General features: G+C 37.5%; 2 protein-coding genes across 3 annotated transcripts in view; one reads left to right on the plus strand and one right to left on the minus strand.

Moving 5' to 3' along the window:
- Positions 1 to 24,642, plus strand: part of ANXA1 (annexin A1) — a 360,547-nt gene that overhangs the window by 304,778 nt on the left and 31,127 nt on the right. The gene's annotated exons all lie outside the window — the stretch shown is intronic.
- Positions 1 to 24,642, minus strand: part of LOC127471864 (uncharacterized) — a 31,385-nt gene that overhangs the window by 2,151 nt on the left and 4,592 nt on the right. The window contains exons 2-9 of the mRNA XM_051789257.1: positions 17,064 to 17,264; positions 14,933 to 15,037; positions 13,993 to 14,114; positions 13,474 to 13,554; positions 11,909 to 12,031; positions 11,240 to 11,345; positions 8,467 to 8,663; positions 7,917 to 8,083 (exon numbers count right to left, since the gene is read on the minus strand). Coding sequence (XP_051645217.1) covers positions 7,917 to 8,083; positions 8,467 to 8,663; positions 11,240 to 11,345; positions 11,909 to 12,031; positions 13,474 to 13,554; positions 13,993 to 14,114; positions 14,933 to 15,037; positions 17,064 to 17,264 — 1,102 coding nt within the window. The remainder of the gene's footprint in view (positions 1 to 7,916; positions 8,084 to 8,466; positions 8,664 to 11,239; positions 11,346 to 11,908; positions 12,032 to 13,473; positions 13,555 to 13,992; positions 14,115 to 14,932; positions 15,038 to 17,063; positions 17,265 to 24,642) is intronic.

The raw sequence follows: 24,642 nt of genomic DNA on the forward strand, positions 1-24,642 counted from the left end.
CTTGGGCATATTTCTTTCATTCAGCCTTGAGGAGTAATCTTGAAGGGCATCCCTCTCAAGGGAGATCTCCATACATACTCTAAGAAAAGGTGTGTTAGAAGAACCTACCAGATGAAAGTGGACTGGACTTTTATAGTGTAAAGTGATTGACTGCCAGTCATATGTCTCCACGTTGTCCCAGTCCAGTTGTGTCAGTTTATCGGCCAAATCTTTGCCTCACTATCAGGATATTAATTTTGCGGTTGATGTGTCAGACTGGTTTTAGCATAATTTATCACAAAAAGCAGTATGATATATCCTCTCTCAGTCTACCACTGTAGCCTTGAAAATAGTGCATTTTTGAGTTGCTTGACCTCACTCCCAAGGAAAAGTATGCTGCTACAGAGGCTTGTGCTTCACATAGGCAAATTACTCTTTGGAGCTATCTCTCTGCATACATTGCTTGTAGAGACATGTTAAATGCCCCATTTTAGACAGCAAAAACTTATTGAGATATATCACATCTACTTGCAAGCAGATCTATATGTGTTTGACTCAGTCACAGAATCTTTCAGGCTACTCTTGTGGTGGGTTTTTGTTTCTTTCTTTTTGAAGATTTTAAAAAAATATTTAATAAAAGGCATAAAATTTTCAAAACACTTAAATGCCTGCAAAAGTTTTCTGACATTTAGAGAGCCATGGGTCCTTAATGCTTCCAATTCTTTGTCCACTCAACAGATACTGCAGAAGGTGTTTTTCTACTTCAAGCTTTATTTCCATTTCCCCTCTCTAAAATGGGGAGTTTGTTCCTGAGTTGGTATCTTTCTTACTGTTCTTTTGTTATTTGATAAACCTAAAACCTCCAAACCAAACAAAAAAATGCAACCAACAATATAATTAATAATTATGAACAAAAATATTTTACAGTTTTTATTCACTACTTAACAATAAAGAACTTCTGTACATTAACTGACATGATAGTTATTGTGTTAATGTCTATGTAGGGAAAATAATTATTTCATGCAATTTTGAATCCATTCACTTTGAGATTCAACAACAACAATGTCATAAATGCATTATTGCATGCTGGTTTTTGATGAATTTTGATGTCTGCGATTGTGTCAATTTCAGCAAAGAATCACAAAATCACAGAATGGGTAAGGTTGGAAGGGACCACAGTGGGTCACCTGATCCAACCTCCCTGCTCAAGCAGGGTCATCCTAGAGTACACAGCATAGGATTGCATCCAGACAGTTCTTGATTAACTCCAGTGAGGGAGACTCCATAACCTCTCTGGGCAACCTGTTCCAGTGTGTGGTCACTTACACAATAAAAAGACATTCTTCCTCTTCTTGTGAGGCATATTCAGGTGTAACTTCCTGTGCATCACTTTCTCTCCATTGCCTCTTGTTCTACTGCTCAGAACTACCAAGAAGAACCTGACTGCATCCTCTCAACACCCTCCCTTCAGATACTATAGACATTGTTGTGGTCCACTCTCTGTTATCTCTTCCTGAGGCTAAATGGGCTCAGTTCTCACAGCCTATACTCATAAGAGAGATGCTCCAGTACCTTGATCATTGTCATAGTTTCAGATTGTCCCCCCTGGAAGCCAGGGGGCCTAGAGGTGATTGGATGCCAGGGCAGTTTCCCCTGGAGGGCAAATTACTGCCTGTCTTGTTCACTCCTGCTGAAAAATCATATATACGCAACTGGTGGAAGTTGTTGGCAATTGTTCTGTCTGTCTGCTGTGTGTGTGTGGGTGTGAGAAGGCCAGGGGTGGCAGGGTCTCCTTCTTCCACCTCTGGGGTGGAAGGGGGGCCCTGTGGCCCCACAACTCTGCCTAAGCCAGGGTTGGAGGCAGCATTGGAGTGAGTATGTGTTTGTGAGAGACGAGACTCACAAACAGCTGGTAAGCAGGAGAGAGAAAGAGGCAGGCCTTGCAGCCAAGCCCTCTTTCCCCCCCACCCTTTGCAGTTAGGCTGTGGAGGGGGGCTTCTCCTTTCCCTCTCACTTTAAAGTGGAGGGGAGGCTCGGCATTGGAGCCAAAGTAGATGGGCTAAATGCAGCTCAGTGCCAGGGAGATAACCCCAGGCACTGGAGATGGACCGGAGACAGGCCTGGAGGATGTCCCTGCAGTGATTTAAATGCAGGACAGCCGAAAACATGGAGGAGGAATGAAGATTCCAAGACGCGTATTGTGATAAGCTGAACTACAGCAGCACAGAATGGAGGTGTGAGAGAGAGAGAGAATTACACAGCAGAGATGGCAAGGAACCAAGGAGAAAGGACTCAGAGCTATCTTCTTGGACTTTGTGAGGAAGAAAGGACTTCAGCAAACAGCTGGATGTTGGTGGGGGGAGTGTTCAGGTTCTCCTAACACTCCCACAAGAGAGAGACTGGGTACCTATCAGCCCTGAAGGGTTTTTCCCAGACTGAATTGAAGGAGAAGCTTAAAAGGACAGATAGAAGTGTATAATATTATATATATAGTTGCTTTTAGCTTGTATAGTATTTATTTGTATAAAATAAATGTATATATACTTCCCCTTTCCGCTATAAAAGCCTGGAAATTGGATTTTGGATTTTTGTGGCGGCTCAAACCACCACAGTCATATCTGTTGCCCTTCACTGGATGCCTGCAGGAGCTCCATGTCTCACTTGTACTGAGGAGCCCAGAACTGGACACAGTATTCCAGACATGGCCTCATCGGGCTAAGAAGAGGGTCAGGATCACCTCCTGTGCCCTCTTGGTAATGTTCTTCCTAATGCATCCCAGGATACCATTGGCCTTCTTGGCTACAAGGGAACACTGTTAGCCTGTGGACAGCTTGTTGTATACCAGGACCCCCAAGTCCTTCTCCACAGAGCTGCAGTTCTCAATACATGTCACTGTCCATTAATCCAGTCCACACTTCCTATGGTTGCCTAAGTAGATGTTGTGAGACAGTGTTGAAAACCTTGCTAAATTCAGGGTAGACAATATCTGCTGCTCTCTCCTCATCCATCCATGTAGTTGTTTCCATGTAGAAGGCAATTAGGTTAGTCAAGCATGATTTACCTTTAGCCAATCCACGCTGACCACTCCTGATCACCTTTTGTCATCCATGTGGAAAGAGCCTCCAGAATTGAGGCACTCTACCACCTTTCTGGGGACTGAGATGACTGGTAGTTCTCTGTGTACTCCTTGACCTTTATGAAAACTGGGGTGGCATTTGCTTTCTTTCTGTCCTCAGGCACTCTCCTGATTGCTCTGACCTGTCAAAGTTGAATATGAGTGGCCTCACAGTGGTGTCTGCCAGCTCTCTCAGTGCCCATGAAGGCATCCCATCAGGGCCCATGGACTTGTGGATGTTGTTTGCCTAGGCTGAGAAAACTCAATTCAAACAGTTATTTTTTTCAGTTATTTACTCTGATGTAAATTCATATGAGGCAATACTTCATTTGTATTAAACAGGAAATCCACGTGTAAGATCCCAAGTCTTGAGCTATGAGCTCACCAAAGGAGTTTTACTTTAAAATATGCAAAGCTCCAACACTCATTAGAAGATCCTTCAGATCATTAGAAGATCCTTTGGTTCTTTTAACACCTTAAGACAGAGCACATAGGAGGATAGCTGTACACATTTTCCCAGGGGGTACTTTTACTGGTAAACTTCTAGAAAATAAGAGTACTTGGCAAAAGTACTTGATCTGGATGAGGGGATTGAGTCCACCATCAGCAAATTCGCAGATGATACCAAGCTGGGGGGTAGTGTCAATCTGCTGGAGGGTAGAGGGCTCTGTAGAGGACTTGGACAGGATGGAGCATGGGCTGAACCCAATGGTATGAGGTTCAACAAAACCAAGTGCCAGGTCCTGCAATTTGGTCACAACAACCCCATGCAGCGCTACAGGCTGGGCACAGAATGGCTGGGGAGCAGCCAGGAAGAAAGGGACCTGAGGGTGCTGGTCGACAGTGGTTGAACATGAGCCAGCAGTGTGCCCAGGTGGCCAAGAAGGCCAAGGGCATCCTGGCCAGTAGGACCAGGGAAGTGATTCTGCTCCTGTACTCTGCGTTGGTGAGGCCACACCTGGAGTACTGGGTCCAGTTCTGGGCCCCTCAGTTCAGGAAGGATATTGAGGTGCTGGAGTGTGTCCAAAGAAGGGTAACAAGGCTGCTGAAGGGAATGGAGCAGAAGTCCTATGAGGAGACGCTGAGGGAGCTGGGGGTGTTTAGCCTGGAGAACAGAAGGTTCAGAGGAGACCTCACCACTCTCTACAACTCCCTGAAAGGAGGTTGTAGCCAGATGGGGATTGGTCTCTTCTCCCAGGCAGCTATCAATAAGATAAGAGGGCATGGTCTTAAGCTCTGCCAGGGGAGGTTTAGGTTGGATACTAGGAAGAAATTCTTTACAGAGAGGGTAATCAGGCATTGGAATGGGCTGCCCAGGGAGTTGGTGGATTCACCATCCCTTAAGGTATTTAAGAAGAGACTGGATGTGGCACTGAGTGCCATGGTCTAATAGCCAAACGTTGGACTAGGTGACCTGAGAAGTCTTTTCCAATCTAGCTGATTCTGTGATTCTCTGAAGTTTAAAGGGTAACATACAACCAAAATAAAGCATTCCACAAAGTATTGACTTAGCACATGCTAACCCACACAATTTAGCAAAATCCAGCCTATCTGGTCCTAAATTATCCAAAATATTAAGAAAAGGGATTAGGAGAAGAAGAAGTAAAGAAAGAGAGAGAAAAAGAGAAATATAGCTACCATTCCTAGGTCCAGCATAGGTCATGCTACAAGAGTCTAAAAGATGGAGAGTTCGAACAAGCATGGTGAGTACATGTTGCTGTTTTTATGTGCTTTGTCCCTCCTGTGGTCACACCCCCTGCCCCTAGGTGGGACTTCCAGTGTGCCAGCCAATACGAGGCTGGGTCAGGGGCTCTGATATGTGGTATGGGCAGTTCATCTGGGATGTTTTTTACCAATAGCTTCTCTGGGTTTGCCCCAAGAGGCTTGCAGGGGCTTGCGTGTGGGACTGGGCACAGTCAGTGAAATTTGACCTATCACCTCCCTGCCCACACACACACTTGAGTTGTTCCAAGCCAATAATTTATATAATAATCCAGTGTCTCACACCATATATCCCAAATCATTAGATGTATGAATATATGAAATGCTGCATCGTGTCCAGAGAAGAGCAACAAAGCTGGTGAAGGGGCTGGAACACAAATCTTATGAGTAGCGGCTGAGGGAGATAAGGGAGCGAAGGAGACAGAAAAGGAAGCTCAGGAGGGATCTTATTGCTTTCTATAACTACATAAAAGGGGGTCGGAGTGTGATGGGCGTCAGTCTCTTCTCCAAGGTAACAAGTGAAAGGACCAGAGGAGTGGCCTCAAGTTGAGGGGAGGTTTAGATTGGATATCGGGAAAAATCCTTCACACAGAGGGTTGCCAAGCATTGGAACGAGTTGCCCAGGGAAGTGGTTGAGTCGTCACAGCTGGAGTTATTTAAAAAAAACATGTAGATGTGGCACTTAAGTACATGGTTTAATGGTTGACTTGACAGTGCTGGGTTAATGGTTGGACTGAGTGATCTTAATGGTCTTTTCCATGCTAAAGGATTCTATGACTCTAATATACTTTTACTTGTAACAGGTGTCAAAGGCCACCAAGATGCATAAGGATTTGCATGTAAAGCAAATATACAGGTGAAAAATATAACTTGGGAATCTTTTCACACAAAGAAACATTTCACCATGTCATTCCCTAGTTAGCCAAGCTGTGGTATTCTTGCATGTAAATGTGCTTAGGGGATAGAGATACACAACTGTAGGTCTTTGTGCATAATTGCCATTGAAATTTGCTCTATAGAAAATGATGCAAATATGGACATCACAGAATATAATCCAGAGGAAATCTCAGATCTTTTAAGAATGCTTAGGAAAATGAGTGCGTTTTAATAACTTCTTTGAAACCATGTAGGGTGGTACATTGTAATGTATTACCTTGATTTCCACTCTAAACTTCTGCATGAGTTCCTTGGGATGGTGACTCTGTCTCCTTAGAGCACATTGCAGGGTCTTCTAGGGAGTTCCAATAATTATATAGTTACATATAATCAGCATTTAACTCAGTAAATCTTGTAAATTAGAAATAGTCATTCTCTCAGACACATCCACCTTCTCTTCCCTGACTAAAAAAAAAACCCAAAACAACCAGGCTTTGTATGGCAGAATCATAGAAAAAGCAAATCAAATATTTGGAGGCAGGTTCTCTATTAGTAACCTTAGAAAAACATAGTGTGTTAAATTTATGCAATGAATATTTTTAAGTTTTCTTGAAAAGGGCTTACTTCCTTCTGAATTCTACATTTGTTATTGCAATCAGTGCACGGCTGATAAATCTGGGGAGATTCTGTTCACATCTATCTTAGACATGCACTGAGACATTTAGGCACAATATACAAAAGACATCTATTTTCAAAACAACAAAGATACTAAAGAAAAATTAACAGTGGGGTATAAATTTGGAAACCATATGTTTACAAGCCATGACTCAGTATTAGAATTCATATGGTTACTCACTACAATGCACATAATGGAAGATGTGTCATGGGACACATGGCATGGCAGCAACATGTGTCTAAATGCCTCTTACTGATGTACTATTGTTTCTTATATTCAAAAGTAAATTGGCTGAGGATAGTTAGGCTTCTGTCAATTGACAAGGGGATTTCTCACCTGTCCAGGCTACATAAAGACAATCCCTTTTAATCCAGTTGGGGATTTCCCCTGTCTGGATACAATCAAACACAATTTTCTCTGCTTCAACATATTCTAAATCAGACTTTGCTTTCCCAATATTTCTGAAAAGCTTCGTTGGGAGGTGTATCCTATCATTAAAAAAAAGAGAGAGAGAAGTTTGTAGTGAACTTCCTGTAGAAAGAATAGGAAGAAAATATGTTCATGTTGCAGTACAAGGCTGCCAAATAAGCTTATTTCAGCATATTTTATAATACAATGGATGAAACTTGCATAAGCCAGTTAAGCTGAAATATTTTTCTGCTTTTTGTGGTGTTTCTAAGTTACTTGATTTTTTTGGTAATATAAAGTATAATATAAGTAAAATATTTATATTATATGATATATTGTATATATCATATATTTTATATACACTATATATATAATATATATATTATATTTATAATATTGATGCCTTAAGGTCCATTTAGTTTTTTGATTTTTCTAATTTTTATAAGTTTTATGAGTAGTTATATAGCAGAAGTAGATTTAGAAGCAGCAGCATTTATTCCCTTACCCTTAGCACAGAAACTCTCCAACCCTATTACCCCATTCTATGCTCCCCATACCAATTCTACCCCTGGATTCCATTAGAACATGTTTAGTCTCACTCTAAGATAGGCCTGTTCTATCTGAAGAATGCTTGTACCTTAGCCTAAAACGCAGAACATCGTCAGAAACTAGGTGACCGTGTACCCTTTGTGCTCTGAAGAAGATGAAGATTAATGAAGAGGTGGTCTCAAAAGACCCCAACCCCAATTCCCCAGGGGCGTGACTGAGGGCAGTCCAGGGCAAAAACCATGGGGTGGAAACATCTAGGATTGGACAAGCAGTATTATAAATTGTAAACATCTGTAACAGAGAGGCTGCACATGTCTTGTAACCTTATGCCTCAGAGGCACAAATTAAAACCCTTTCCTTATCTCACCTTCAAAACTAATTTGCCTTGGAGTTTTTCCTCCCTAAATTTTCTTTTAGGCATCATACAAATAAAAAATACTTTGATATTTTTCCCCCCATAACTGTACATGGAAATTATAACAGCATCCTTCAAAATGTAGTTTCTCTTTGTGAAAATATGTTATTTTTCTATGTTATTTCATTATTTTTCTATATTTTTCCTATCTTTGTTTTATTCACTATTCAGTATACCTTTTGTCATTCATAGGTTCATTTCCATAAAGTACTTCATAGGACAAAATGTCAGCCTGAGCTTTGTTAAAGGCTTCTTTCCGATCAACTCTTTCATCGTCGTTCTTCCTGATAAGCTGACTGACGCATTGCTGTGCCCCAGGAACATCACAATATATGGTGTGAACCTACCATGAATCAAAAATTAGATCACATTTCCTGTAAAGCTGGTGCATCTGTTTGTAATTCATGCAGTTCACATAACTGAAAGGGTAGAAAACCACAGTTTTTTTCCATGCTTCACTAATTTACCTTTGAAAATAACGCCAATTAATGAGTGCTCAAGTTGGTCTAATCAGTTTTCTGTAGGCTGACTTTCAGTGGGTACTTATGGTTCTTTAATTCCATGTGTTATTCCTAAAATCTAGCCTGTAAATCAATGTGCACTAAATAACATTTCACAATTTTTAAGATCATAACAATAATAAACAAAACAGCACTTTTTTCTATACTGAACTATATAGAAAACCCATCAAATAAATTTTCATCTTTGCAGAAACTGTGTTCTTACCTTCTTGACAAGAGATTCCAAGAAGACTAGCATGGTCATTTGAGGTTTCATTGCCTTGTTAAATCTTCTTTCACTTTGCAGGAGCTCAGTGACTTCCCTCTCTCGTTTCTGCAAAGATCCTTGTATCTTTTGAAGAATGGTGTGTCCCTGCCAAAAATATCCCTTTTCCATTGACCATTCAGTCACTAAGACAGGATCTAGATTTTCATTGTTTTCATGTGAAATTTTTAAGATTTTAATGAGCAAGGTAGAGCAAAAATGGAGAAAACAAAAGAAATATTGAATATGAAGGTCTGTATATATATATATATATATATATATATTATAATTCAAAGAAGTGGATATTTAAAAGATTTTTGTGGCAAAGTTTTCTGCTATCAAATATTATAGTGAAAAAAGAACACTATCAGTGATTCCTGAACCAATGGATTGATTTCATTACTGTGATATTTTAGTCATTCATTAAAAATTTATCATTCTCCAGCTATGTATATATTTGTACACAATTTTTGCTATCAGTTAGTCCCATGGTTTATTTCTGCTTTTGCTATAGTCAACCTGACTGCCTTTGAAATACCTGCAATAATCCCCTAAACAACCAATAACATTTCCATTTTTGTGCTCACTTGTTCTGCTTTTAATAGTAAAACCTCCGACACATATGATTTTTCTCCTTCTGCCTTTTCAGATTTTGGCTGAAGAATTTTTATCTGGAAATTCATGAGGTCACGCAATCTTTCCACATGAAGACTGATGTTGTGCAGTTCCTGCAAAGCTGCATTGAAAACAAGAGAAAACTAGGTAGGAACAACTTAAGCATTTCTAATCTTCATTTTCCACAATACTGTTTATGCCAAATGATCTCCGTTTAGAATTCAAGAATTTGTCATGAACTAATATTTTGTTAGTAATCAATAATTCATTTCAATTTATTAAAACTCAAAGAATTATAAAAGGGTCATGTTTTATTGGGTTTTAAACTTCCAAAGGGAAGACTTAAAGTGCTGAAATAAACCTAATGTGAAATGATGCTGACTGTAATAAAACAGTTGTGCTAAGGAGTTTGGATTCATGACAGACGTTATTTGTAGCTTCAATATTCTTTTATTATTCCATCTGCACACACAGTATTGCAATGGAAGGGCTTATATTGACTTCAGTTGTCAAGCAGCAAAAAGCAAACAAGAAAGAAATCAAGAAACTACATCTGAAATATAAAACTCACTCAGTGCATGTTGGGTATAGAGATAATCTAGGTTTTTACACAAATTTTGTAGAATCCAGACCTGCAAGGCAAGAAAAGAAGATAGCAGGAAATCAGTCCTCTACCATTTTTCATTGTATTTCCTTGGGGAGAATAGTCAACAATAGGAAATGAATGCTGTTGCCACTTACAGGTACGAAGTACACAAACGGGCTATTGAGCAGTAATTGGTTCTTACTTGAAAAGAAAATATTGAAATAAACCAGAGACTGCTCAGACTCCAGTGTTTTCACAAGAGCCTGAACCAAGTTGTCCCACACTTATACTTTCTAAAACATTTGTCCATGTTTCTGGAATAATAATTAGAGACAAAACCGATAGATACTCCTGAAGCAGCTGAATAACAAAAGCTTTTGGAAGAATTCCTAAGACAGCCTTGAAGAAAAGGTTGTGTGCACCAAATTTTACCAGCATTATTTGGCCTAATAAAAAGTATTCCTTCTTCCTACAAGCCTTAGAATATTGCATCCTCATCAGTTCTTTCTCTTTATTGTAATATTTCTGCTACATTTTCTTTATATGTAATAATTAGGTCAATTGACTTGTAAACCCCACGATTTTTCATCAACGAGGCACAGTAGACATAAGTCAAAGTGTTTGAAAAGTAAAAAAACCCTTTAATTTTAAATACTGTTGCCATGCAAAACTGAAACAGAAGGTGGAGCCACATTGCTTGAAAAAGGAACTAAAAAACTTGCCTGAGATCTTCACTCAGAAATCCTACAGAAATCTGCATTCAGTTTCAGAAATGCAAAAGAGAATCTGGTTCACAGACTCACTGCCCCCAGCACTCCCCACCACAAATTTGGTTAGGATCTCCCTGAATATGGGTCTTGGAGCACTATCATGAAAATTGGCTGTAACAAAGTGATGTTGATGATTTGCAAAATTGCAGAAAGACTTGACCATATCAAACAGAATAGAACAGTAGGTAGAAAATAACAAATATCAGACCATGATCACAGATGCTATCAATGAAAAAAAAAAATCTTTTCTTACACCTAAGAAGTCATCTCAAATCTTTGGTAAACTGAAGTTGCATTATTACAGAAAAATTTGGAAAACCTGAGGAACTTTAGGTAGTTTTCTGTGGGAACTACCAAATGAGGTAGTATTGTTGCTATGTCAGCCAGGTGAAATGCAGTATTGCAGTAGCTTAGATGATGGTATGTTGATTTTTAATGCTAATTGCTAAATAAAAAAGAATGAATGTGCTGTACTGTGATCTAAGAAATCTTCAAAAAGACATGAAATGTGAAATGAGAGAAAAAATGACAGTCTAGTAGTTTTTAGTGGAAAGAATAATGTAGTAAGACAAAAAGGCGTATGTCATCTTCATTGCTGTATAAAGGGCAAAAAACTAGATGGACTCCCTGAAAAAAAGAAGGCAAGTGCACAGCAATTCAGTCTTGGCTGATTCAGATGTAGATATCTAAAGGCAGACAGGCAGGCAAACGGCACACACTGGATGCAGTAATAAGAACACTACACCAAAAAGAAAACACAAACTTGCTTTGTTCACCTTTTCTTCTTCCCAGTTCTTTGTTTGTTGTTTCATTTGGTGAAGAAGATCTTCATTCTCTTGGATCAGTTGCCTATTTCTTTCTCTCAGGCTCTGAAGATATTAAAATAAGGCACGATTTTAATGCCATTTTTCAGAAAGGCCTAAAATTTGAGGTTTTTTTGTTCCATACATGCATTGAAAAGTCATAATATTTGGTCCAGGCTGCTAAGACATGGAGATCTCACACAAATAATAATTAAAATTCCCATTTTGCTATAACCATGTGACCACAGGTAGTCTGATTCTAAAGACCCTCTCTAAAGACTTGAACACTCTGAACTTTTTCCTGTAGCGGAAGAGAATGAGGAACTGGATAAACTATAATATCTGTTTCACCAGAAAAGCAGCACACATCATATATATTCTAGAATGAATTCAGATTTGTTTGCATGAAAACAGAGCTATTTCCAAGTGCATAAACACAGGCCAAGCTATGAAAACTTTGAAGGTATACTGTGCAAGGCTTTACTAATCTCTAGAAGGAGACAGACATAGTTTTGTATTGATTTCACAAACTGTGTGTCTTCATTTGACTGTTAGTCTAGAAGAAGAAAGCAACCTCTGTAAGTACCTGCTAGGCTTATCCCAATGTAAAAATTGTAATGCTGGGTTACCTTAACTGTATCTTCCCAATGTGTGTTGCTCTTGTTCATCAGTTCTTGGTAAGCTTCTAATTGGGATTTTAGACACCTCATTTTCTCTCCATAATGTTTCTTTATAGTAGTTATAATCTGCTCCTGTATTACAAAATATTATTGAGAAAATGAATAGTGATGAGAGCAGAAAGCCAGGCATGATTTAAGAAATAGTCTCCACAAGACCTAGTCTTTGATGCTCTTTATTCAATTGCTTTTATTTTCTGCAAACATTTCTTATTTATCACAGGAGGTTTGTACTTTCATTTGCTGCAGACTTTGAACAAAAATTATTGTTAAATTAATTTATCTTTTATGTATCTTTCTGCAGAAGTAAAACCCAAAGCCTTTCTGAGAGCAGACCAGAATGAAGTCATTCGAAGCATAGGTAAGCAATTTTAAAGAAATTAAACTTACCTCAGAAAACAAAAGCTTGGAAGTAGCATAAAAAAATACATACAGCAACAAAAATGAAAGAGGTTCTATGAAGAAAGATCACTACAGTCCCTGTGTTTGCATCAGTGCCCTGTTATGCATCTGTGTTCTTCCTGATTCTCTTTCTCTTCCCTGAGTGGTCTGGAGTCAGTTGAAAGTGTAAGATGGGACTGTACCAGGATTACATTTCTACTGAAGCATAGAAATGGATTTACACAGGTATTACAATTCTTCTGCATTCCCTATGAGAGGTTATCTAGCCTTTGTACACTACATACAGGAAACTCTCAAGTTCAGTTGACAATCTGAAGAGTTTGTTCTCTTCCCCTTAGAGAGTCTAGAGGAATTTCCAAATCTCTTCTGTCTGTGCACCAAGAATAAACTTTAAATGTGTGGAAACATACACCTTCATAGGAATGAAGTGCCTGTTTTACTCTAGATTGGAAAAGGAGAATGATGTGACAAATAGAAAGATAAAGCAGTAGCTTCAAGAAAAGATTCCAGAAGAGTGTAGCCCAAGTTGATGTGGATTATTGTATCTTTTGGGAGAAATATTGACTGATGGAATGCAGAAATGCTTTCACAAAGTCAAATGAGGCATTTGGAGTTACGGTCACAGGAATGGCACCTCTGGATCCTCATTGTGACCTTTCAGGGTTTACAGGTGAAGAGGTCTAATACTCTGTAAGGTATATTGACAAAACATTTTAAGGCTAAAGCAAAGTAGATGAAAGAATACCACAGAAGAAAAAGCCATAAAGGCAACACAATTCAGCACCGTCCTTTACAATACAGTCATTCTTGAGGCATAGCTTATATAAATGCAAATGTTCTAACCATGGTGTCAGTAATGAAAAGAGCGTGTAATTTAAGAGAAAATTCTAGTAACGAATAAAGTTTAGAAAAATTCCTGTCATTGTGCCAGGTAAAAAGTAAAATTAGACTTCACATAATTCTAAGATCAAATATATTTCAAGATACAGTGACATTGTTTACAGACACTTAGAAGGATAGGGGTATAGAGATGTAATTGTGAATGAAGTAGATTTTATCCTTCTGCATCATTTCAATGGTAAAACACAACAGTGATAATGTTCCAGAATACTTACATGGTTTTCTTTCCTTATATTTTCTAGTTTTTTGATTATTTTCATGTGTTTGCTTTTCATTTGCTGCATGTCTTTTACAATCTGTAGAGGATGAAGGAAATTATCAACTCAGAGCACTAGCAATGCTAGTTATAATGAACCATCAAACACCTTTGAGGTACATTTCTCAGAATGACAGATACAGTGCAGCAAAGTATTTGATCTTAAAAACAGGTAAAGGAGTGCAGCCAAAGCTTTCAGGCTTCAATAACTAGAAAATATGTTATGCTATTGAACAAAAATCTGTAGGTGACTTGAAATGGAATTTCTCTTCCGGTCCTAGTATGGAATCTCCCCTTCTTCCTTTCTACTGTAGTGATGTAAATTGAATATTGAAGACACAGTCACTAAAATTTTTCTAAAGTTTTTGAAAAAGTTTTAGTCTGTGAAGTTTATTGCTGGAAAAAAAGGGACACAATGGAGAAGACTGCATTTTTGCATTTAAGCATTAGGTAACAGACTGTAGAGGGTTTTTTTTACCTTGACGATATACAATGTAGCCAAATTGTAGGGAATATACAGCACTTCTTTGTTTGTACACTCCTTCAGCTCAGTTGCTTTGTGATCAGTATCAGAACAACCTCCGAATGTGGTAACATGATCTATTGCATAAAAAAGTTTACTTTATCAACTAAAAGGCACAGCAGTTTCAGATGAACATTTAAATCTTTTTATTAGAGGCATCAAATATCGTTTTAAATCTTTGGGTTTCTTGTTTTGGTGGCTTTTGTTTTTTGGAGTTTTTTCTGATAACAAATAAAATAGACTTTTGGGAGGAGAATTATAGCAACTCTTACTTATCAACTTTGATCTCTGGACACTATCACACGTATTTATGTAGTTTAACGATTACTTGTCCCTCACTACTCTGATATTTATTACTTTCATAAATTCATGTCATTACAATTAAAAAAAAATCATGCAGAAACATGTTGCCTCTTAAGAAAACTAGCTTTTATCAGAGTTAAGAAGACACTTTAAATCCTTATAATATTACAAGTTATTTGACAGACACTGTTTATAACAGCATATGATATAAATTCTAATCTTTTTTCTTAATTGTCCTTTTTGTTAAATAAATACATAAAATTACTTCCCACCCCCCCTGAGATCTCTCTGGCTTAACACAGTAGCTGACTTCCTATTGGAAAATTACTTTGAGTATCATAATCCTCAAGCAAGTATCATAATTAACTAACAAGTATATAAGGTCAAAAAAGACTGATCTAATTACTTAGATACTTAGAATAGTGACTTGTATATATCTACACTTAGTAGCTTCATTTGAAAATCCAAGCTACACAACTACATTCAATTAAACCTCACATACAAGAAACTAAAAAAAAGAACAATCCTCCTAACTTTTTTAATGTATCACATGTTCCAGAAAGCAACAATAATACTTGATAGGTAAATATACCTTTTTTCTGAGTTCTGTTTTCACTCCATCCAATCAGGGAATTCAGAAATGACCACTTGTTTATATTCATTCCAAGCTTGTGCAACCATGAGTTTCCCCCTCCATCTGTTAACAAAATTCAGGTCCTAAAATCTTCTTAAGGTCATTGAAATTTTTGCATTAATTCTCTTCAGACCAAAAGCTTTTTAAATTATTAAAAAGGTTACAAAAGTATGAAATTGCAAAGTCACTGAGAGAGCTGCAAGCATAAGAAGGATTTAATATTTGCATAAGACTTGAATGGTTCCACCTGATCCTAAAAACAGAGAGGCAATCAACCTAAAGGCTATATTCCGGACTTGTTTCTCATTTTCTGTGAAAATGTTTTCAAAATGTATTCTGAAAAACTAAAAAATAAACTGGATTTTGCCCAATATCCTGGAAAACATGTGTGTATGAGGGGGTGTGTGTGAGGGTGTGTGTGTGTGTTGGGGGAGGGGCTGTATCGCATTGCTATGTGAGGTATGTCTCACCCTGGTTTATTTATGAGCACTCTGGATGCATAAAACACTCCTGCTGAGAGAAAACAAAGCCACAACACTTTCAAGTGTTCTGGTGTGAAAGAGAAAACAGTGCCTGAAAGAAGTCTTCTGACTCTTTGAGTTGGTCAAAACAATTATCAGAAATTCAGAATTTTTGTCCACTGGAGAAATCCAAATGTATAGATACCTTTCCTGAGTTCCTAAAGCAATACTCATTTACTTACATAGTGCAATGATTTTATATAACAAAATATCTGTCTCTTCACATTGCTTTTACTAGTACTGTAGAAGGATGCACTATTTTAAAACACAATCTGTCCAGCTACTAGATGGAGTCACCAGATCCTGTTCAGATACAGACAAAAAGTCTTGTTTTTAAAATCCAGTTTTAATGATTTATAAAATACATAACTAAACAAATTCTGAATTCATTATTGTCATCACTATACATTACATACATGTATAAATATATCAGCTTTTGTTCTGTGAATTATGTCATCAAAGGACACATATTGACTTCTGTATAGAACAGCTACTTCTTAAAAGACTTGACCTCTCACATCTACATCCTTTTGGTTCACATTTGGCTTTCTTTCTGCCACCTTGGAGACTCTTACTAGCCTTCCACTTCACATAATCTTACTTTAGGCAAAAGTAGCCACTAGTGTGTCATGCTTGCAGGCCAAGAGTGTAGAGTCTATCCTTCTCTCTAGGATAAAGATTAATTTCAAACCCTTAATGGAAATCAAGATATAGACTTCATTTCCAACTAGAAAAAATGCATTACTACATCGTCTACTGAAATGACTACGAAGTCTGTCTTCAAATTATACAGACCACTGGGAAGAAAAATATTTGAAACTCCTACGAGTTAATTCATGAATGCTAAAAATCAGTCTACATGCTTTCTGTTTAACTTTGCATCTTGTAGAGTATGTCACTCTAAAAACTACTGAACATACCTTTTTAACCACAGGTTAAAAAGTTAACCACAGGTTAACTCCTGTGAGTTAACCCTTACAGAACTCTCTGGTATGGCAGGGACAAGACATCTGTAACAGTTCTTTCTGTTTCTTTTCAATGCCATCATTCAGACTACTCCAAAAAGGCACTCTGAGTACCACAGCTCCTTACAGTTTAATTCCTTTAGAATGTAAGGCTCCTCAAACCAGAGGTCTCTCTTTTCTCAGATTACAACTAGAATGAAAGCATCCAGTACAGACTAGGCAGCCACATTATTGCTCCTGAATAGTTTCAAATGTATTTTTTGACAGTTTTTAGAGAAGTTGCACACTTCATTCTAAAAGTTACAGATACAGAATATATAAAAATTACGTTCTGTTCTGATGCCTTTAGTTTTAGCATGTACAAAGCCAGTATGCATCCCTTGTACATGAGAAGTTTGATGATCACATCCGTAAGTTGAACCACGACAACAAGAACTCTCCTACTTAGTCTATACTGTTGCTCATCTGTATTCAAACTATATTAGCACCATGTACTATAATGGTTATGCAGCTCTGCTTCTGTGACACTACAGTAACATCTTTTGTGGAAAACAGTGAAGTACAATCCCATTTTAAACGTCTGAGGCATAAACTACTACTTACCCTCTTCAGGTGTGTCTTCCACTGTAACACTTTTAATCACACATGAAGGATGTTCCTGTGTGTCCTCTGAATAATCAATAACGCTGCCCGGTAGAAGAGCAAATGAGTGAATGGTGGTCTGTGGTTTAGCTTCAGGATCAATTCTTGCTGAATCTTCAGAGGCTTGCCAGCCTGAAGGGTTAACTGTTTGCACCAATACTTCTGGAAAAACAAGCAATATAATTGTTTTTAATAAGATACTAGACAAGAAAAATTGAGAGTCTAAGAACAAATATCATGAAACAAGATCAGATTTGTAAGATCATACCCAAAAAGGGAAACTGACAGCCAATGTAATTAAACCTGGGTGAGTTTCTTAGAAATTGATCAGAGCAAACCTTTAATTTTGGGTCTTTTCTTTCTGTCTGTTTTGAAATGTAACATTATTTGGTGATTTAATCTTGGTTTGACTGTCAGATTTAGCTGAATAACAAGTACATCAAGGTCCATGAAATAAAATTACCAGAATTCTCCACCTATCCTGAATAAAACCTACCAGCTCTCTAGCAGCTTCCACCCAAAAGCACATCTCAAACACATAACTCTTCATGGTGTATATGGCACAGCCAGGAAGAAAATGAGTGCTTGATTTGGAACGTGAAATACAAATGATAGGCTTTTTGGGAAGCCATCAGAGCCCATGGGCAGGAATTAAAATGTAGGTGGCTATAAGTTCAGCAACAGAACACATATTATTACAGAATTTCCAGCTATCTGGCTAGGGGTCTCAGCATTGGTACTTGCTCACTTCCTCTCAACATTGCACAAACTGTCCTGAAACCTTTAAAAACTTGGCTTGTGTTCATTGAAAAGGCCTGTAAATTACACTTCCAGAAGTAACAGTGGTCATAAAGAATTGTGATGATAGCAAAGTAAAAATGAACATAAACTGGTTGAAGTTGTGTATAGCTAATGAAGCTGACAGAATGTTTTCATATGGCAGATTGAAAAATGCAGCTCAGAAATGGAATATAACAAAGATAAGATGCTTTAACTAATCCTTCCCTCCCACCATCACCAGAGTTTTGAACTTTTTTTATGTTTCCCCCATCAATTTGGTAAGTAGCACTAGCCAAAGAAACAGCATAAGAGTATTTTCCTATATTTCTATACCAGCTTCTGCTGTGTTTTAACCCTGTCTGGCAGCTCAGCCCCACGCAGCTGCTTGTTCACTCCCTCACAGTGATGGGTGAGAAAATCAGGATAAAAGTGAGAAAACTCATGGGTTGAGTTAAAGAAAGTTTAGTAGGTAAAGCAAAGCTGTACATGCAAGCAAAACAAAATAAGGAATTAATTCATTACTTCCCATTAGTAGGTCGATGTTTAGTCATCTACAGTAAAACAGGGCTCCATCATATTAATTGTTACTTAAAAGACAAATGACTTAACTCCAAAAATCTTTTCTTCTTTCTCTTTTCTCTAAAGTTTTATTGCTGTGCTCAATATTGTATGGCACATGACATTCCCTTGGATGCTGCTGTAATTTAGGAATAGTACTCCACAATTCAGTGCCCCCACTGAAACTCTCCCAAATCACACACCACTCTCTCACTGCCCCTTCCCCTCCCTCTTTCTGCTGTGGTGGTATGGAGTTGAGAACTGGAGGCACAAAAGGTGAGGGTCATGGGTTGAGATAAGAACAATTTACTGAAAACAACAATGAAATATGAAAGTGAACAGCAATAATGTTAAAAACATAAGTATTCAAAAGAGAGTGATTCACATGCAAAAATGCTCACTGCGGACCCCAACAGTAGGGGACAGCTCCCACATTTTCTTAACCAGATGGAACTGCTTCTCCCGGTAGGAGAGAGTGTTCCTTTCTCCTGCCCCCAGCAATGATGTGGCCAGAATCAGGACAGACAGTCGGGGTCAACTCTTCGTATACTGCCTGCTCACTAGTGGGGTAATGTGATGAGCAGAAAAGGCCTGGGAGCTGTGTAAGCACTGCTCAGTGCTAACACTGTGAGTTATCAGCAGTGTTCTGGTCTCAAATCCGTAGTACCATAAAGGTTGCTCTGAAGAAAAATTAACTCCATCCCAGCCAAATCAGTGGAGCTTCCAAGTAGCCTGAAAGGTAGGTGATATTAGACTGGTAGGTGAGTGAAAATTCATTAAAGCTAGAAGGATAACAATGGTTTTCATCCAAGTTAAATGTGATAAGCATTTAAACCTATGCAGTAAGAAAGTAGAAATATAAAAACTCTGTGCAGAAAACAAACTGCTATAAGCTCTTGTGCTGAATACAAGGTTTGATGAAGGCTACATACAAATACAATATTGTTTGATCGTTCTCACTATAAGAGAGATAAAGACTGAGAAACACTCTGACACACACAGAAGCACCATTGGAAGAGTGAAGGAGGCTTCAGAGCTATATGAACACATTTTAAGCTAAGATTAAAGATGAGCAGTATAGCATTTACTGTAGTAAGACGCTTGTATCTGTAAAGAGAAAACCATAACCTGCTGGATTCTAATGTAGTTGGGATACAAACAAGGATTTTTCTCAGTCTCTTTTAATAAAAAATATTTTTTTAATAAAAAAGATTACACTATAAATTCCCCTAAGCTATCATCATCTTCATTTCTGTATATCAAATAACAGTGATTTAGAAAGAAAGGACTAAACCTAGTAAGTTTTGATGATCTTTCATTCATACAATGTGACTGAGTCAGGAAGTCCTTCCTTTATGTCCAGGCTAACTGGTCTGCAGTCTAATGGAAGTAATTCCCAGAAAATTTAATCTTGTGATCAGAACTCAGTTTAAGTGAAAAGTATTTTCACAATTTAAGAAGGCATCTAGTATGTTTCTTTCAGACTGTAAGATCTTATTAAATAAGTGTCTTTCTTTGTACTTGGAAAAAGCCTCACCACATAAGATAAATACAAAACCACAAAGTTCTACTGACAGTCACTCTACTCCAGTCTTTCCTTTGTAAACAGAGGATTCCACCAAAGATTTTTTGAAATAAATATCTGTGCCTGACTTTGGAGATCAGGACTTTTGATGCTGAATGTTTCTAATGAGCAGTGAGAAAATACCTCCTTCATCTATATAGTAAAAGTGCAGACAGTAATCAGTAACATCAAATTAGAAGTAGTTTGGAGTTTTATTTAACCTGTAGTTATTTCTTTATTGTATTTTAGGCACAGATTTGGGGTTTGACTAGATTTGGGGTTTGAAGTGAGGGTTTGGATCAATTCTACCCAGCATTATTTAGAATGTAAAAGGAGAGACTTTTAATTTGAGAAATGGAGGCAGGCCCCTCGTAGGTACAACCTGAATAAGTTCTTTTCTTTTAAAAAGACTTAATAGAATTCCCCATGGCCGGGGGTTTGGACAAGATGATCTTCACAGGTCCCTTCCAACCCAAGCACTTCTGTGATTTTGTGATTAATTTGCATTACACCCTCACTTCCAGATATGGATCTCAATATGTTATTTCTTTTCAACTTTAATTTCCTAATCAGAATTTTTCCATGTACAAGACTAATTTTGAAATGTAGAGGGGTATCATTTTTACATGAAAGTTTTAATTTTCCTATAAAGCGTTAGTTCCTCTGACAAGATAGGAACTTTCTTAATGTGTTCCATTCTTGGAAATTACAATACAGCATTTTTGTCACTCATCCTCTCAAGTGTTAGCTGTTTTTTGTCCTGTGTGTACATACAACTGCTAAATGTCTAAAGAGAAATATAAAACATTCTCACATTCATAATCTTTACACTGAAGTCTTGAACAGAGAACATATTCAATAATCCTCACTGTCTATCATCATTATGTAACCAGCTGTGTCAGGAGGGAAAGTGAACAACCACTGTCTGTGTCCACATCTCCAGTGTGATGGTTAAGGAACCTAGGTGACAGGCTGTGCTGAGAAAGATACCTGCTTGGTTGAGTTGAAATCTTAGTTTACGCTTTAACACTGATACCTGGGAAGTACAGAAGAATTTTCTTCTTTTTTGAAATAAAAGTTACAATTTTTACAGGAACATTCTGTCTTCCAATTTATAGCCCACTTGCTTTATAGCTAGGCTTTTCCTTCCTGGTATTTTATGCTGAAGAGTTAACAATACACTTCAGTTGCCATTGTAATGCATGCAATAGTAATGGAAATCTGTTAATGTTATTTCTGTGCTACTTCATGCCAATTCCAGTAAATTTTATTGTTCTGATATCTAGATGTATTGAGCACAAATTCTGAGATCCATCTTGTAGTGTTGTCACATCCCCATTTAGGTACTTTTTTGCTATAGTGACTTCTATTTTACTCCTTGCACCACCATATACTGCTGTGTGACAGTGGGCTTTTTTCTTTTCAGAAAAGTGGCTACTAACAATCTTCAAAATGTACAGAAACAGAAGTATCTTCAAAATATTGCTTAAAACAGGCAAACAAGATGGAAGAGGACCACTTGTTTGGGGGGTGGTAGCTTATAGCTTCAATGTTTTATTTTCCCAGTGCCAGAGAATTTTTTTCCCTAAAAAAATAAAGACTTCAAAGCATGCCAGCATGGAAAAAACCATGATTCTATTATATTATTATTAAAATACTATTATAATTCATTCTAAGGACACATTTTCATGATACTTTAAAAGTATTTGTGTATTAGAATCTGCGTTTTTAAGTGATCAAAACAAAAAACAGAAAAAATGGCATTGCACTGCACTCTCAGTTTCCACTTTCCTCATAACTAATCCCTTCTGAAGACAGAGAAAAGACAAAGCAGATGTGCCAAGGTTTTTATCGTTACATAAGAGAATGTTTCTGAGGATCTCAAAGAAAAGGCAACTGGTCTGGCACTTGTTTTCTTTGCAGTCATGAAATATTACATATGTTTTTAATTCTTAGTAGTAACGTCGTTGAAAGGTATAAATGCTGCTATTGTAGTTACACTATTATTGTACCAAAAGGAAGACAGTTTATGACAAGCAAGTTGTACCTGCTTGTTCTTGCTAAAGAATGGAGGAATGGTATTTTTTAATACAGAACTGTGGTCAAGATTACACTTTTGGTACAGAATTTTAACTGTATATTGAGTAATAATTGGCTGTTTTGGTAAATGTTTCTTTTTCTTTTTTGCTAGGAGGAACTAGCCAGTAGTACTCAGCTATTGGAGAAAATATACATATTTAAACCTCAAAACTGTGTGTCCTGCAGAACTTCTAAAATAATAACAATAAGTCCAAATTAAAAACAAAAGAAAAATTGTAGTCCTTTCATTACAACAAAAGTATAAACTATATAATGCATATATGCACATAAATTCTTTATATTTAAAATATTTTTTTTTAAACTATAAGATCAAAATTGTCATGATAACATTGACTGATATTCTGAAGAGGAGACCTCCAAGTGTTTCATCTCTTCCAGTAACCACTTCCTTTTGCAAGACAGAAGTGGTGTGGTGGTCCCATAATAGAAACATCTGAGCAACAGTCATAAGAACCTGCCTCAGGCCTCTGAATGTCTTGGTTTTTTGCCATTAGCTTCAGAAAATTTCATAGGCAGACCTATACTGTATTGTGGTAAGAAAATTGGCTCATGGGTAAGCAGCAGAGCATGGAAGAAATGAAGAAAGGTGTGTCATGGGGGTAAACTTTCCTTGTATGTGCTAATCCGCTGAAGTATTACCTAATATTCAACTTCCTAAAGTCCAGTGGAATGAGAGTATAAACACTTGCTTTTACTCTTTGCACATTTTGGAGTGGGTATCTCTTTGATGTTGATAACAATTTCTGTTCTAGGTTCATTCTGAACTCTATTATGTGCTTAACGTCCTCGTATCCCCACACAAGATTCTGATAAACTTACACTCTCCTTGTGGAGTTTCTGATTAAAATTTTGTCAGACAAAGCAGTTCTAGTTTTACAATTTTTATATTCATTTTATTCTGGATCAGCTACCAGAACTATTTGATGCAGTAATGTAGTTCTTTCGTTGCATCTCATCTCTGAGATTCTTACACAGTTGACCTTGTTGAATCCTACAAAGTTTATGGGCAGTTATTTCTAGAGTTCTGAAATTTGCTAACCACAAAGCAAAGATGATTGTATTTTGAATTGATTACTTCTACTGAATGCACTATCAGTTTGAGAGCTAAAAAAACTTATTGTTTTTCCCTTTCCTCATTTTTGGATGAGAAAAATAGAAGTGATGGAAGCATGGTTTCTTTACTAGTATGTAATTAAGTTTAGTTTCATGAAGTTACAAAACAGCATTGCCCCAGAAAAATGTCTCTGTTCTGGTTTTTGAAACAGTACAGCTTGTTAACAGAAGTATGACACCACCCTCTTTAAACTTCTTTGAACCTTACAGATCAGTCAGTTTTCTACAGTTGGAGTCACTGAATTGTTAGGTCTCAAACTAACCTTGTGGGAAGGTGGAGCCATGTGCTTAACAGGTGTGTTATTTTGGGGTTTAAAGCTACTGCAGTATTACTACTGATATTCACAGAGATGGCAGGTTTGATTCTGTCCCAAAACTACCTAGGGATCCACCTAGGCCGGCTAGTTGTTGAAACAAGTTGAGCATTTAGTCACTGAAACAGGTATTATTTCTCATAGTGTCACAGTTTTCCGCTCAAACTGCCTGGTGACTGATAGCACACAATTGTCTGACCTTAACACGCAAAGATTTAGCTGACACATGAAAAGAAGCTCAGGGAGCTACAGTAGTTATAGGCTAAAGCCCTGTATGGAAATACAAGTTAACCAATTAGTCTTCAATTCTCAAAAATACTTGGTTTATCATAATATCAATATACCAGAAAGTGACATTCTAAGGTCATGTCTGAAACTAGCTGTGGGAATGTCACAGCTAGAAACTCTTTCAAATGCTTTTTTCTCTTTCTCTTCCATCCCCACATTGAAATATAAAAAGAGAATGGCTGAGAATTTGCTTGGAGATCTGGACTTAAACCAAGATAGAATAGATTATCTTCGTTAAAAAGATAGCGTGGTGTCACTAATGTTCCAAAAGTCAAATATGTGCTGTTGGCTCAGCCACACTACCTCTAGTCTAAGGTACAAGAGACCTCCCACTTTTGTGGCCTATCAGAGGTTTCCAGTCTGGTCTCAGGTGGTGCTCTCAGCCTCACATATGGTATACTTGCTATTAGAACAACCAGGCACTACAGTTTAGCTGCTCGAAGGAGTGATTCAGACCATCATTTAAGTGGGAGAGCTTGACATCTTCTTCTCAGGCTGTGTGTCAATGGGTTTTATCTTATTGTTTAAAAAGTTTGGTGTATAAATAATAAAACCGCATACATCCATTATAGTGGTGTCATATACCTTCCAATAGTTTTCTAACAATTTGGTGTGCAGAAATCTTTTCAAACAAAAAAGCCTGATGTTAATTGTTTTGCTTTGGCTTTTAGCAGCAGGAGAAACGGAATTACACTTCTTCCAGGATGAGGATTGTGATGACAAGGGAATATTTTCTTCAGAATAGGAATACTGGTTTAAGTAAAATTGAAAAAAGACCCCACCAAAACAAACCAAAAATACACCACAAAAAAACCCCAGGAAC

Source organism: Manacus candei, unplaced genomic scaffold (genome assembly GCF_025592945.1).
Source record: "Manacus candei isolate 608988 ecotype Guabito, Panama unplaced genomic scaffold, ASM2559294v1 h1tg000027l, whole genome shotgun sequence".
Lineage (NCBI taxonomy): Eukaryota > Metazoa > Chordata > Aves > Passeriformes > Pipridae > Manacus > Manacus candei.